The sequence below is a fragment of the Gobio gobio genome (genome assembly GCF_949357685.1).
Source record: "Gobio gobio genome assembly, chromosome: 3".
Lineage (NCBI taxonomy): Eukaryota > Metazoa > Chordata > Actinopteri > Cypriniformes > Gobionidae > Gobio > Gobio gobio.
Genome location: NC_137099.1, coordinates 23,922,486 through 23,938,721, shown reverse-complemented (window position 1 = coordinate 23,938,721; position 16,236 = coordinate 23,922,486). Strand labels below are relative to the sequence as shown.

General features: G+C 37.6%; 1 protein-coding gene across 2 annotated transcripts in view; it reads left to right on the top strand.

Moving 5' to 3' along the window:
• The window catches only part of rapgef2a (Rap guanine nucleotide exchange factor 2a), a 64,656-nt gene that overhangs the window by 28,535 nt on the left and 19,885 nt on the right, over positions 1-16,236 (top strand). For both annotated transcript variants that reach the window (XM_079812242.1, XM_079812243.1), the window contains exons 2-18: positions 3,964-4,034; positions 4,157-4,213; positions 5,996-6,079; positions 6,171-6,246; positions 6,335-6,502; positions 6,721-6,738; positions 10,998-11,120; positions 11,485-11,662; positions 11,770-11,906; positions 11,981-12,139; positions 12,257-12,409; positions 13,233-13,397; positions 13,493-13,600; positions 13,728-13,931; positions 14,053-14,161; positions 14,262-14,505; positions 14,719-14,879. In XM_079812242.1, the coding sequence (XP_079668368.1) occupies positions 3,964-4,034; positions 4,157-4,213; positions 5,996-6,079; positions 6,171-6,246; positions 6,335-6,502; positions 6,721-6,738; positions 10,998-11,120; positions 11,485-11,662; positions 11,770-11,906; positions 11,981-12,139; positions 12,257-12,409; positions 13,233-13,397; positions 13,493-13,600; positions 13,728-13,931; positions 14,053-14,161; positions 14,262-14,505; positions 14,719-14,879 (2,215 nt within the window). The remainder of the gene's footprint in view (positions 1-3,963; positions 4,035-4,156; positions 4,214-5,995; positions 6,080-6,170; positions 6,247-6,334; positions 6,503-6,720; positions 6,739-10,997; positions 11,121-11,484; positions 11,663-11,769; positions 11,907-11,980; positions 12,140-12,256; positions 12,410-13,232; positions 13,398-13,492; positions 13,601-13,727; positions 13,932-14,052; positions 14,162-14,261; positions 14,506-14,718; positions 14,880-16,236) is intronic.

Sequence of the window (16,236 nt, the reverse complement as noted above, 5' to 3'; positions counted from 1 at the left end):
CCATTTGTTGGTCAAAGACAAACCTGAAGGAATTACAAATTAAGAAAGAAATTGTTTTGTCCATAGAGACCCAGCAGAGGGCCATAGAGATCCATTCATTTTACTGGATGTGGCCATCTGCTCGTATCATAACTTTTGTGATACATTTTGTGAATTTATACATGCATAAACATTATACAAGACATTAAAAATAAATATTCTTTCAAATAGTAGAATATTGGTAGTTTTTGATGCGTTTTGAAATGTCTGTTTTTACAAAATACCACAGAAATCGCCACAAGAAACACCTAAAGTTTCACTTGAATAAAGCAGGTAATCCAAAGTCTCCAGGAGAGTGTATTTCATTGTCATACTGCCACAGAATGAACTGTGTGTAGGACACCAAAGACCCTCTTTTGTGGGAACAATTTCTTTGTTTTCAAAACAAAGTTGCAGCTCTTAGATCTCAGAGTAAACTTTCTCAAAGTTGAACAGGTCAGATGCCTTTCATCTCTCCCTTGCTCTCTCTGCATGTGTGTGTGTGTGTGTGTGTGTGTGTGTGTGTGTGTGTGTGTGCATGCATTAGGTCTCACTGATTCACTCACACGTCTTCTACATTTGATAGCTGATTTCATTTGACAAATGATTTCATTTGCTGATTTCTGATTTCATTTGACAAACTCCATACAGATGCTCTCTGTGACAGTCACACCTCTCTCTCTCTCTCTCTCTCTCTCTCTCTCTCTCTCTCTCTGTGTGTGTGTGCGTGTGTGTGTGCGTGCGAGTGTGTGTGTGTGTGTGTGTGCCCGTGTGTGTGCATTAGGTCTCACCCCTTTTATCTTTGTTCTGCATTTGTGGCTGATTTTATTTGGCTGTGGCAGTTATACCTGTTTGTGTGTGTGTGTGTGTGTGTGTGTGTGTGTGTGTGTGTGTTTGAGTGAGCCAGGGGCGTAAATCGCGGGGGGGACGGGGGGGACCGGACCCCCCCCAATCTGAGGGCTGTCCCCCCCTAAAAACCATGCTGCGTATTGTAAATAATATAACAATATATACTTAAAATAAATGTGTATGTAGTAAAACAATACAAACGCAAACGGGACAAAAAAAATGCATTTTAAGTTTAGAAACATTTTGAGTCCCCCCTCCCCCCTTGCCCCACAGTGGTTTGATCCACCGCGCACCTCAACTAACCTAGCGTTACCCATAGACCGTAAAAAACTACCACAAGTTTTGGGAGAGAACAAAGCTCTTCAGACAGCAGTTGTGAAACTCCAGTAAGCCTTTAAGGCTATTTTATTCACTTTAAACATCAGATGAAGTGATTATATTCTCTTTAATACAGATTAGGCAAAACACTGTTAACATCACTTGCCCACCGCGGCACCGTCGTTTTCATTTTTATAGTAATAAAATAATTTAGTTCAGTTAGAGAACAGACACAACAATTAAAAACTGAACGTGTCTGCTCAATACAGCACGAGCCGAACGGGCAAACAGCTGACAGACAAGATGATCGAAGATTTGGTTTCAAAGCGAAATGTAAAAGCGCCTATTTAAGGGAGTGTGTCCTTGTAGTTTTGTTGCTGTGTTGTTCATTACGAATAATAGGCTAATGAACCCGAAATTCAAGCAACCCGCCCCCAAATTCTAAAAAGTGGCGCTAATTCTAAACCGAAAGTATATGCGCACGGCCGTTCTGTCAGATCTGTGTAGGGTTTTGCTCAATATGAATCTGAATATCATAGTATAAAATACTATGTGGAGGACGCAAGATAATTTTATAATTATAATATGACTGCGTGGTGAACCTTAATTGTGTACCTTGATTGCAATGTAAGTCGCTTTGGATAAAAGCGTTTGCCAAAATGCATAAATGTATTTAAACAACTATCGCTTTGTGTTGTTGCTGTTCAGATAAAATTACAGAGTAAAGAAAAAACGGACATTAGATAATTTTTCAGTACACCAAAAAGCCAAATAAGTAGGTACGAAATGTTTTTTTTTTTTTTGTGGTAGCCTATACATATCCTTACAAGTACGATTTTGGCTGTATTATTTGTGTCCCCTTCAAAAATTGCTCTTGAGAAATTTCATGTTTATTGTCCCCCCCAACTATAAGATGAAATTTACGCCCCTGGAGTGAGCATGTCTTTTCTACATTGCATTTTTGCTCTAGTACCAGGCCTTAATTTCTGTGTGGAAATTTTCAGATTTATGCTGGAATTATTGATTTTATTTGTCAATTTAAAAAAAAAATGCTTTCAATTGGAGTCACACCTGTGTGTGTGTTTGTGTGCGCGAGCATGTGTGTGTGCAAGTGATCATGTTCGTTCCACATTACATTTGTGCTCTAGTACCAGGACTTCGTTGTGGTATGGAAATTTTCAGATTTATTCTGGATTTATAGATTTTTTTTGACAAATGAAAAATAAAAAACACATTTTTTTCGATTTTCCCATTCATTTCAATGTGGGGTCATATTGACCCCAAAGGTCATGAGTGTGACTTTTTTTTTTACATGCCTTTAGAACAACCGAATCAAGCCCAGGTTTTTTGTGTGTGTATAGATAGATAATTTAGAAAAAGTCACAAGATTTCATTCCACTGAGATAAAGGGAACCATTATTTTTAACCAAAGAAAAGTCGATTGGGGTCATATTGACCCCAAAGCACAAATGAGGGTTAAATTAAATGTTTTTAAGTAAAATTGTTGACAATTATTGTGATAAATTAGTCAATAGATTAATCGATAAATTAGTCAATAGATTCATCTATATAAAAATAGTCGTTAGTGGCAACCCTAGACTGCAGCAATTAAGATTTTGTCAATCTTTTGTAAATTATGTTATTTTGTTTAGTTGTCTATTCATAATCGTAATCTCTATTTTAAACAAACAAACAAAAGAAGATTCTCAATTAACCCAGAATTGTGCAGCTCTACTGTAATGAGCTGCCTGACATGATGGCATTTTTGTGGAAATCAGGCATGTCTAACACATCTTTGAGTTATTTTCAGAAATGTTTGTGTTTTTAGGATGTGAGACTCATCCAAATAGTCTTTCATTTCATCAAAAGAGGAACAGGATGACAACAAGTTTAGTGAAAAACAGAAGTGAGGAAAAAACCTGAAAGTGAATGGAGTATCCGCAAACATTCCATTCTTGTTAAACACAGATTGCGTAACTCAGGATGGGTGGAGTTAAATAGTGCTTTAGGAAGGTTGTGTGTACTGTGTGCTTGGTTTATGGTGTGTATTTATTGTTTGTGTATATATTCCCATATATAGGGCACCTCCTACTGGTGCTTTGGTGTACATGCAGGCAGATTTTAAATGACTTGTGAGGGGGGTGTGGGACATGAATGTTTGTGCAAACATGTACATTTGCTTTTATTTATTTGTTTGTTTTTTCATTGCTGCATTGGCTCATGGTTGTCATGTGTTTTGTGTGTGGGTGGCTAAACCTCTTAACCCACCCCCCCGCCCCCGCAAATTGGCAGTAAAAAAATGTTATCCAAATTTGCCATTTTTACAGCCCTGTTACCAGAATTTTGGATATATAATGAGCTTAAAATAACAAACTCAATTTTATGCTGCAATATTATAAAAAAAAAAAAAAAGTCAAAACATTTACTGATACCCATAAATGTTCATATGTATCTTCTTTCTTTTTCTTACAATAATTTAAGTAATGGTTGAATTATTGAGCTGGACAAATGCAGTCAATTATCAAATTTGTGTAAAATATTTGGAATAAGATTATTTACTTGTCCTCACACCATGCTGTATATAGGGTCCAAATGTCTTGGATGTCACCATTTTAAGGAATCCAGCATGTGATAACAGGGTTTGGGTGCAAAATGTGGAATATAACTGTTATGTTTTTGAAATAAATAAAAGGTAGTAGGACACCATTTTGTACCGTTTTAATAGAAAGTGGAGTCAATGTAAAGCAGTGTGATTGTAACCTGCTATGTGTTTTGCAGGATCTGCAGATCGTGTACTCGTACCTCCATGGCATGGAAGCACTGTCCAACTTGAGGGAACACCAGCTCCGGTACGAGACCTGTGTGTGTGTGTGTGTGTGTGTGTGTGTGTGTGTGTGTGTGTGTGTGTGTGTGGGTACATTCATTCTTATCACAGAGTTAGTCGATTTAACACTGTTTATTTCATTTGCAGGTTGATGTGTGAGACCGTTCGATATGAACAGCATGAAGCTAATGAAGTTTTATACTAGTGAGTATCCAAACACACACTCGTTACACTCTCGCAAAGGCTGAAAATGTATTTCTATCTAGGTCAGTTTATCAGAGGTTTACATCAAAGTCACGAGGATGATTTTGTCCACACACACATCTGCTCACTCTCCCTCTCTGTCTCAGACACAAACACACACCGACATCTGTCTAAAGCTCGCTTTATTTAAATCTGTAACGTCCATCTACAGACGGGGATTAAGCTTCTAAAGGCTTTTTGAATATAGACACACTCTGCCTGTTGAAATGAAACATTCTGTTCAGGACCTCCTGTTTCGTTGGGTTACTACTAAAGTAATTACAGCAATGTTCGGGTTCATTACAAGTTAAGTTCATCAACACTATTAGTGACGATATCAGTTACCACTGAAAATATTTTTAAGTAAAAAAAAAACATACACCAAAGGAACTTTTGAATGGAAGCACATAAACATTAAAATACACACTGTTTGAAAACCACAGGACTTAACCAGTATGCATGTTGCCATGATACTAGTGTGATAAAATAGTTAGCTGATCTTGACCGTGTAAAGTATAGTCACACTTTCGACTTCATTGGCATGGCAAAGTATCTTTGAACCTGTCGGCATGTCAGAAAGGGACTGTTTACATGCACTTGTTTGGCATTATATCAGTAACCCATAACTAGAAATTCATCCACCTGACAAAGGATGATTTTGACATCTTTAGAGCTCTATAATAAACATGGTCTTTTTAAAATAATTTGTGATTTAACAAAAATGCAAGCTTCATGTTCACACTAAACATTTACTTTTATTGCAAATTATTTTCTGTGATAATTAACATTACCTGATTATAAATGCTTTACATAGTTAGGGAAACATTTTCTATGTAAAAGTGAAGTCATGCTAGCTCATCAAAATCCGGAAAATTCCCCATTATGTATTTTCCCCTCCATTTTCCTAACTTTTTTCTAACTGTTATCTGCAGTAAATCTTAACTGTGGTGCAATGACTGCATTAACCAAGCTGTCAAAGTCTGTGCTTTCCAAAACACACAAAATCAGATGCGCTGCTTTTCACTTGGGAATTGTGTTGTGCAAATGCGTAGGCTCATACGGTTTCCCACTGCATAGTTTGAAAACCACCAGTCGCAACCTCAGATGGCATGCCCAAGAACCACCAACAGTCAGTGCATCAACTTAATCGGCTTAAAGGGATAGTATACCTAAAAATGAACATTCTATCATTAATTACTCATCTTCATGTCATTCCAACCTCGTAAGACTTGCGTTCATCTTTGTAACACAAATGAATTCTAAAGGTCTCAGGAGGATATGATGAACAGATTGTATTTAGGCTTTTATTCACATATAAATATTGATCAGCGAACATAAACCGTGTTACTGTAGTGCGTAGCTTACTCACACACTAACTATTGCACAAAAGAGTAACATGCGTAGGGCAATGGTACAAAAAGACAGGAAGAGACATTCAGAGCAAACAGCACGACTTGGAGACAGTGCAAGATGACATGGTTAAAAGTGGACAAGACGGATAGTAAAAAGTCTGGCTATGTGAGTCTCCCTTTGCTCCGAGATCTAATAAATTGACCAAGAAACATTCACCCACATTTGTATGATTCATCACATTTGTTTCCTTTGCCCAGCATGGCATGTGTGTTGTTCGGTCACTGCTCCACCCAGAATATAATAGTAAGAATGGACTAAAATAGATGTGTTGAGTTTTTGTGTGTATATGTGTGTGTAATGTTGTAATGTTTGTGTGTGTGTGTATTATAGTCCTGATGACATTGGGACCTGCTGGTATATCCTTCTGTCTGGCTCTGTCTTTATAAAGGAGTCCATGTTTCTTCCCCGCAGCAGGTATGGGTGTTTGCTTGAGTTTGGTTTGCCCCATTGGTTCCTCACTGTGTCCTGTTCAGTGTTTTGTGTGACGTGTGCCGTTTCATTTCAGCTTTGGTAAGCGCTCTGCAGGTAGTTTACGTCGTGGTTGTGAGTGTATCGTCCTTGAGGCTTCAGAAATGATTGTGGTGAGTTATACAGTATGGGAGTTAGTATGTGCAATAAGCCATGTATCAGTTAGATGGGGATACAGTTATCCATCTCTGTCTCTCTTAGGTGGACTACATGGACGACAACGACGAGTATTTCCAAAGACAAGCATCTCATCGACAGTCCAGAAGAAGATTCCGTAAGATAAACCAGCGTGGAGAACGACAGACTATAATTGATACGGTTGATCATTATCCAGCCAGCAAGCCCCCTCTGCCACCAGGCTACCCCTCGGTTCGTTCTAAATTTTCCCTTTTGATCAAATTATGAATATGCAAATAGTTGCAACTTCTAAGGTGTCACATTAGCGGAATTTCAAACCAAGCATCTTGATAAGTTAGAGCTTACTTGTATCACTCATCTTGTTTTTATTATTTAACCTTTAAATATGTGAAAAGTCACTGTATTCAATGAACGTGTATTAATGTGTTTTTAATTTTGTCTTGCTGCAGGAATGCTCAAAATCCCAGGTAACTTGCCTTTTTAGTACTAACAAATAATAACCTTTCAATTTTTTTTTTATTAAATGCGTAATTGTTTCTGCATATAAATCTGACATGTAAAGTAAACCATTATTAGGTTGATTCCCTTAAAAGGTGTAAACGCTTTGACACTGTGGCACTTTCAATGTTATTCCAACATAGATTAATTGGCACAAGTTCTCAGATTTGAAAGCCATATAATTCTCATTATTTTGATAGTAGCACAAAAAGTACACTGCAGCTTTCAAATTCATGCATGTTTTGACACTTGTGTCTAGTTAAGCCAAAAGTATACTTCCCTTGTCTGCTTTCCACTTCAGATTGCAGTATTTTTGTAATCGGCACAGTCCGCTTATATCTGCGCACACTTTTGGTTTGCCGCCCAATTTTTGTAATTGTTGTTATTGGCACAGTCCACTGATATCCGCCCACACCTGTGGTGTGCAGTATAATTTTTGTGTCCTTGCGGAATTTTACGCATACAACAGAGCATGTGTGCATTATGTGAGGCCTCAAAAACATATGTTCATTAGGTATTGCGCACCCACTAATCCGCGCTCATGGTCAATGGAGAATACTTTGAAAGGCTACAGAGCAGAACGTGGAAAATTAAGTATACTCAGGCCTTAAAGGGTTATACTGAAAAAGCATTGCTAAAATGTAGGTTAATCTAAATAGAAACTCACTATTTACCCAATATTTATGTGTGCTATGCTACTAGCAGCATACAAGCAACAAACTATTGGAATCGATGAGCGGAGTCTTCACGTGAGGAGCACATTTTGGCCTTGTTTACACCTGGTAATAGGTTTGGGTATCGTTGAATTTTAACAATTCCGATTCTGCTTATCGATTCCTAATTTTGATTCCAGTGAGGTTTAATAAAACCCCTTCATTTTCATTTATTCTAAGTCTAATTGCAAAACATTTATTGTAGCTGAATACTATGAACAAATTCAACAGGCTAAAGAACATTTACACCTGTAAAGGCTAAAGAATTTCTGCCTATGGTTTAAAAATACCATAGCAAAAACAACTGGCCTAACTAATATAAATTTCAAGCCTTATTAAAGACAAGTAAACCAGCACAAATACATGATATGATTGAAATAAACAAAAGATTTTCAGATATTTGTGTATAGAAACTGTAATCAAATGTAAAATCACAATGCACTTTATAAATAAAATATACATTATAAATATAGTTACAAAAGTTATTCAGTCAAGAACAGCGACTGAATTTTCTCTGTCTTTTGCTGTTTGATTAACGTTATTATTGAGACGGCAGCAGGAATTTTAGGCTGCTGTCACTTTAAGAGCTGCATGGATCCAATATACTGTTATGCATTTTCAACTGTTTATGTTCACTTAAGACATAACCGACTGTGTTTACGAGAATCTTTTGACACATTTTTGTGTGTTTTTTGTGGGTCTTCTTGCGCTTGAGTGGTTTAAAGTCATATTAAAATGCACACAAAGAAATCAATAAGAGGAATTTAAATTTTATAACAAGTATCCAATTCCTGACCTTAAGTATCCGACTCCAGAATTGGAATCAGTTTTCGATTTCCACCCCTGCCTGGTATTAAGATGTGTTCTCAGCGATCCAATCACAAGTGATCAACGTTAAAGACTGGTGTAAACAGGATCTAAAATGTTTTTAGCTTGTCCTCTTTCACAGAGGTAGTTGATAATGCATTCAACCGGATTGCTTGTAGACGCTCGTGGTTGAATGCATTTGAACATCCATAAGTCTACTTGCTGCCCACTGACCTAACATTAGGCCTGACCTAACGTAATGGATGTGTTTTGAGAAGGCGCGCCAAAACAATCAGTCCAAACCACCAGTCATATTGTATCCATTAGTTTCCTTTCCCATTCACTCTTATGACTTTGTTTATTAAATCGTATTTATGTGCTGCACTCGGTGTTCACACAAAAGTGATGTAGAGTGTGACAAAATAAGAGGGGGAAGGGTCTAGATGAAATCAAATAAAAGTGTAATGCTTCTCAACTGACCACAGATCTTAATACCAGGTGGAAACAGACAAAGTTAGGCAATGTTACTCTACATAGAGTGACAGCAGCCTATGCAGAAAACATGACAGATCACTAGGTTTTGGAACAGAGCCATAGTATTGGCTACAATCTTAGCAAATTTAATCTGGTAAAAGCATCCCGATCTTCTTTTCCATCACTCACGGTTTCTCCCCTGTGGCACTTTGAGCATTTAGCCTCTCTCTGCATTAGTTTTTATGATCCCCTGACTTTTACTGGACCTGGTGATGATTGACAGCAGGGGGTGGGCTCTTGACAGATATATGTGTCATCCTGATTGTTCAGTGAGTTGCCAATCATTGCAGGGTTGACCCTGGTGACTGGTTTAGTAGGGCAGTGGGTGTCAACCAACCCCCACCCCCTTCGCTTAGACAATACCAGCCTCTTGATAATCCCGTGATCTTGTGTTAGTGTGTGTGTGAATGGGACAGAGGGGCAGGGTCTGATGAAAATTGAGTCTGCGGAAGCATCCCAGAGTGCTGTCTGTTACTGTGGTGATGGGCAGATTTCAGTAGAGAGAGGGATGCTGTCTCTGAGAGAGTGCACTGGGGAGAAGAAAAACATCAGTTAGAAGTAGGTGCAGTTAGAACAGTTAGTCAGACAATGTTTTAGACAGATAATGTCTTAGAGTGCACAGAGGATGGTTGGACATTCAGTATTGCAGGCTATGAGACAGATAGTCCTGTCTCATGGCTGTGGAGTCAGGGGAAAGGAGACCAGGACTGTGAGTATCTCTCACACACACACTTTCTCTCAAAAGCCTGTGGACAACTTTTTTTGTTTGTTTGCACATACAGGCTAAACTCAAGCATGTATGTATTAACTCTGTAAGTAAAAATACATATGGATGGATTCTTTGCTTACCCATGCGAGCTACGTTTTATGAAGCATTATTTATTTTGATTGTCGGTATACAATATTAGTTTGAATGATCAAATGGTAACCAAATATATTCTGAATTGAAAATAATTTTATTTTTAAAAAATAATTATATTTAAATCAACATCATTTTTGTTTTTGTTGTGTGATTTTAATTTGGATGTGGATTTTTGTCAATTTTTTTTGTAGATATGTTTTTTCAGTTGTTTCCCTTCCATTATGTTTTAATACATATCACTATATATGTTGCATACCAGTGATTTGTTTGAGATGTCACACTATTGAGATTTTGAGTTGTGTGTGTGTATTCTATGTGTATGTGATTTTGTCATAGGGTCACTGTATGTAGGCCATCTGATCTAGGGCATCAGTACATGAACCCTTCAACTTTACTGTAGTAAGCTTCAGGGTATGTTCTACAGTAGGGTGTTGGGGGGTGAATGTGCATTAGCAGGTTATAATCGTTATTTGGCTTCATTATACTGATGAAAGCTTCAGTCATTACTCCATACATTAGTCCACCACAAATGCCCTGAATTTCGAGTCATTTAAGCTTTTTTGGTGTGGGTGTTTGTTTTTGTTGTGATTGACAGACCTGGAATAAGTCAATTAAATTATTTAAGGACCCATGCTCAAACACTAATGGAAAACACTATAGTCAATATAATTATTTTTTATCTTAAATATTTATTTATCTTAAAATTGCTATGTCTTTACAAATTCTTATCCAGCTGTCATAAATGACTGATGTGTGCATGATCGGTATGTGCCTTACTGCTTAGCAATAATACTTAATTGAGTGTTTATTTTTATCAACCAATGACTAAAATGAGTCCTAGTAGATGGATTATTAGATTTTGAAAATGCTACCATTCAGCTGAACTTGTGTGCGTGTGAGTGCACAACACATCATTCATTCCACTAAAGAGTAATTGTGCTGACAATCACACAGGGGTTTAAAATTAATCCTTGGGGGAAAAACACTTTATTTGCAAAAATGTTCTTTTGTCAGGAAGCAATTTCAGTGCCGTAACCATATACATGGTTAACCTGACATTTTTGAAACAATGCATGCATAATAATGTAGTTTTAATCATATTATTTTAGATCTACATGGGATATTTGCAGGACCAGTTAAAAAGAAAGGTGTCTAAAATGTTGAAAAAGAAATGCTGACCAGTCACAGGACTTGAAATATGAAATTTCACTTAGTAGTTTAACCTAAAATCTGTCTATTTAATTTATTTTATATAATAATGTTTTTAAACTATTTATTTATTTTTTATTTTGTAACTATGTTTCTCTTGAAGCTTCCTGCCGACTTCTCAAAGCTTCACCCTTCTGACAGTTGCCACTCCCATATGACTTCCAGCCAATCACGTTCCAGCATTGCTAGTGATTCAGGAAGTAGCAGCCTATCAGATATTTACCAGGTGATAAAAGACTCCCTCTAGAAAGCAATCTCCTTACACCCTCTACAACAGAAGCACATCCTGACAGATTTATTGCCCCACGTGGTCCATCTGTCACCTCTCCATAACCTATTCATGTCAGTCCTCAAGCTCACACACCTTTTGATCCACAGATCAACATTACACATGCACACACAAACATGTGCGAACACAATCAGCTTTAAAGTGCCAACACACACCACACACATTTTTGCCTGTACACGCATGCACAAGCAAATCATGTTCACGTGATTTGCTTTGTCTATTTTTAAATGCTGTTAAACCGCAAATCAAATGTCTGTAAACATCGCTAGCAAACAGTTTGAGCTCATTGTTTCTTTCTCAGGCCACTGAGAGTGAGTGTGGGGACATGGATCTGAGTGGGCTTCCTGAAACAGCAGTGGACTCGGACGAAGATGATGATGATGAAGACGTAGGGAGGGGAACGGACCCTCTTATGAGTCGAGATATTGTTAGAGACTGCCTGGAGAAAGATCCGATGGACCGTACAGATGATGACATTGGTAAACCTTTGTTGTTTGAATTGTTCAGTGATGGATATCCACTATGCTATATTTTCACTTTCATTATCACTTTCAATTTCATTTTCTTGTTCTCTTTCTGTATACAGAGCAGTTGCTGGAGTTTGTGCAGCAGCTCCCGGCGTTTGCCAGTCTGAGTGTTTCAGTGCGGAGGGAACTCTGTGCCGTCATGGTGTTTGCGGTTGTGGAACGGGCCGGAACCATCGTGCTCAACCACGGTGAAGAGGTGAGACTGGACCCACTGCAGCATTTAATCTCCTCATTTCTGTCCAGTTGATAACAGGCAAGTGTGTGTTTTAGCTGGACTCATGGTCAGTCATTCTGAATGGAGCAGTAGAGGTGATCTATCCAGATGGCCGCACTGAGAGTGTGTGTATGGGTGGAAGTTTTGGCGTCTCCCCTTCCTTGGAGAAACAACTGATGACTGGAGTCATGAGGACCAAAGTGGACGACTGTCAGGTAAGAGTGTCTACTAAAGATGGGCATGATGATGTACTATCCAACAGCTTGTTAATGTCAATAAATTTGCCAAAACCACCAGTTAACATTATTATTTGTGTGTGTGTGTGTGTGTAGTTTGTGTGTATTGCCCAACAGGACTACTGCTGCATTCTTAATCAGGTTGAACAGAACACACAGCGAGTGGAGGAGGAAGGAGAAATCGTCATGGTTAAAGAACACAGAGAACTCGACCGGACGGGCACCCGCAAGGGACACATTGTTGTCAAGGTAAAGATTTTTTTGGAAAAATCTGAATGACTTAAAAGAGGGCTCTACTTAGAAATCAGCTTTACTGTCTTGGTCTAATTTAATCTCTGACCTTTTTATGTTATGCGAATAGAAGAAGTACAACATACCGTTTGAGAATTTAAAGATATATAAAATGTATTTCTTTTATTCAGCAAGGATGCATTAAATTGAACAAAAGTGACAGTAAAGACTTTTATATTTCAAATAAATGCTGTTCTTTTTAACTTTCTATTTAAAAAATCCTTACAAATATATACTGTTTTCTAAGGAAATTATGCAGCACAACCATTTTCCACTATGATGATCATAAGAAAAATCTTGAGCTTGAAATCAGTATATTAGAATGATTTCTGAAGCATCATGTGAGACTAAATGACAGAAATAAATGTTGGTCACACTTTAGATTAGGGTCTAATTCTCACTATTAACTAACTATTAACTACGACTTTTGCCACAAACTCCTAATTACTGCTTATTAATAGTTAGTAAGGAATTTAATTGAAGAAATTTAAATTTAAGGCGTTAATATGTGCTTTATAAGTACTAATAAACAGCCAATATCCTAGTAATATGCATGCTAATAAGCAACTAGTTAATAGTGAGAATTAGTCCCTATATTAAAGTGTTACTTAAATTTTTTAAATACATTTTCAAAATATATTACATTATAAAGGAATAATTTTAATTTACAAAAATGCAAATTCAAATAAATGCAGCCTTGGTGACCGTAAGAGACTTTCAAAAACACCAATGAATAAACTAAAATGTAATTTAAAAGAAAAATCTGATATATGCTTTTTAGGGTACTGCTGAAAGGCTAATGCAGCACTTAGTGGAGGATCATTCAGTCGTCGACCCCACGTATATTGAAGACTTCCTGTTGACCTATCGTACCTTCTTGCCCAGTCCTCTGATTTTGGGACAGAGACTTTTGGACTGGTTTAATGACCCCAGTTTACGGGACAAGGTAACGTGACCAAATCAACCTTTTTTAAAGAAGCATGCACACATTAAGCTTTAGTGGAACTGGACTCACAGTTCTTCACTCTCATCTCTATCCAGGTAACCCGGGTTGTATTGTTGTGGGTTAACAATCACTTCAGTGACTTTGAAGGAGACCCTGATATGACCAATTTTTTGGAGGAGTTCCAGAGCAATCTGGAAAAAGAGGTGTGAAGAGCATGCAAGCATTACTCCTAATTAACTCAATAATTTGATCTATAACATTGTAATAAATCTAATTTAATATATCACATTATCAGACAAGCATTCTTATTAACTGTATTTATCTGAGCAGAAAATGACAGGACAGTTGCGGTTGCTCAACATAGCTTGTGCTGCTAAAGCCAAACCCAGAGTGATTACTATATCAAGGACTGCTCGAGAGATTCCCCTCCCCTTTACACTTATTGGAGGAGCTGAACGGGGGACGCGCCTTTTTATCAGTAGCGTGGAAGTCGGCAGCAAAGCAGAGGAGGCGGGGCTTAAACGTGGAGACCAGGTAACACCTTTCAAACCTCAGTTTAATACAACATTGAGACACTGAAGCATTTTCTTTGACACTTTTTTTCCCTCATAATTCTTTTCTTCTCTTTGTCTATCCTTTTCACATCCATGTGCAGATATTGGAGGTGAATGGGCAGACATTTGAGAATGTGCAGTTGTCCAAAGCAATTGAAATTCTCAGGAACAACATACAGCTCTGTATGAGTGTCAAAACCAACCTCCTGGGTGAGATTCCCTCCAGGATACACCCTCAACACACACATGGTCTGCTGATTTCAATATCTCACTTTTAAAAAAAATCTTTACTCATTTTCACTCTTCTCAGTCTTCAAGGAGTTGGTTGCCAGGGTGGCAGAGGAAATGAAAAACGGCGTTCCTCATCTTCCAAAGATTGGTGACGGAAAGAAAAATAGCCGTAATTCTGTACCTGAACTTGGGGCTGGATCTGATGTAATAGGTCAGGAAAAGGTCAGCAAGAAGGTCAAAGCACATACAGTGGGTGGCCGAAACAAATTGATGAAGATTCTAGACAAGACGCGCATGAGCATCCTACCTCAGAAACCTTACAGGTATACAAGCGCGCACACTCTTTTTCTCACACTATGGTTGACTTTAAAGTCATCAAAGATCGAGTCAAAGAGTACGAATCTTGTCATCTGTGATATTTTCATAAATTGGATTTTAAGCAATATTTCACATCAACCCCTTGTGGTTTGTGGTAAAGAATGTGATGGATGAATGTTCATTTTCATGCCAAGTCATTATATGCTTTTGTTGTGTAGTGACCTCGGGTTAGGACAGACTCAGGATGACAGCATTGTGGGATTACGGCAGAACAAACAGACTCTGACCACTATGCCAGTCAGCGGAAATCTCTCATCCAGTAACCCTGACTTGGCCCAAGGCCAACAGCGCATCATCGACTACAGTATGCAGCCACCAGGTAAATGGATACACACTACTCAAATGTACACTTAAAAATTTGTGCACAAGATGATAATGTAATATAATTATAAAATGCAATTGTATATATTATAATACATCATTCTATTTATTACAATATAATTATAATTTTATTATTATATGATTTAAAATATATAATTTATATATACAGTTTCACATACCGCCACAATATCAACTTTGACCGCCACATATAGATTTCAGTGCTTCCCCATTCTAGAATGTGGTGACCCGAACATATATTTAATCTTCTCATAATAACATCAAGTCTTAAATGTCATGTTTTGCGCCATTGCTGTCAAACAAACTAGGCTTTGTGTCCTTATCAAATAAAAAAAGACTGTCTGCTCTGCGTAAAGTAAAGTGCGCACTTCGCTCACGTGATCAGCACGTGATCAGCTCCACGTCACAGTTCACAGTGAATGAATGAAGTGAACTCCATCCGTGTGAACTCCATCCGTGCAGGTGCTGAGTTTACTGTGCATTTGGGATCGTAGTGGGCACTAGTCATGCATTATTTTTACATCTGCATAGTTGGCGATTACTGCATTTTACTAGATTTGTAATGAGATGCATTTGTAAACAAGTTTCCGTCAATATAAAAGCTTTTTCAAGTATAGAAATTGACAAAATTAATTATTAAAGTCATTTATTTTTCAATGCATTTATTTTACAAGATATGGCTATTACTGTCATAGGATTAATATTATAACTATTAGTATGTAGTGTAATGTAGTAATGTAGATGAGACACTATATCACAACTATAAGAGGGTTGAGTCCCTTCTAAAGTCCAGGCTCAAGTCAATGCACAGACTTTTTTCTTTGTTCAATTTGCACACTGAATATGGGTTGCTGCTCTTCAATTTGAACTCTCCAAGTGCACCAGATTGATGAATTTAACATTAAAGGGGGTCATCGGATGCAAAATTGACTTTTATATGGTGTTTGAAAATAAATGTCTTTGCAGTGTGTGGACACAAACACCCTCCAATGATAAAAATCCATTCACTCCTTGTTTTTTAATCCTCAAAAAGCCTAAACACTCAACGTATATCAAGTTAATGTTCCTCAAAAGTAAGAGTCTCTGAGTGTTTTGTTGTGACATCAAGACGAAACATTAGCATTTTGAAACATAACTTATTGTGTGCGCAGACAACAGGGAAAACTTGAACCACTTCAAACACTGCAGTGGATACTGGATAGCATCATGTCGAAAAGACGCTGTGCTCTACTATGTGTTTATTGTGTTTCATATTGTGTAGGTCTCTGGCTAACTGGCTAATTCACGTTATTACTGTCTTACTGAAATACTACTGTAAATCAGCTGTAGGCTGAAGT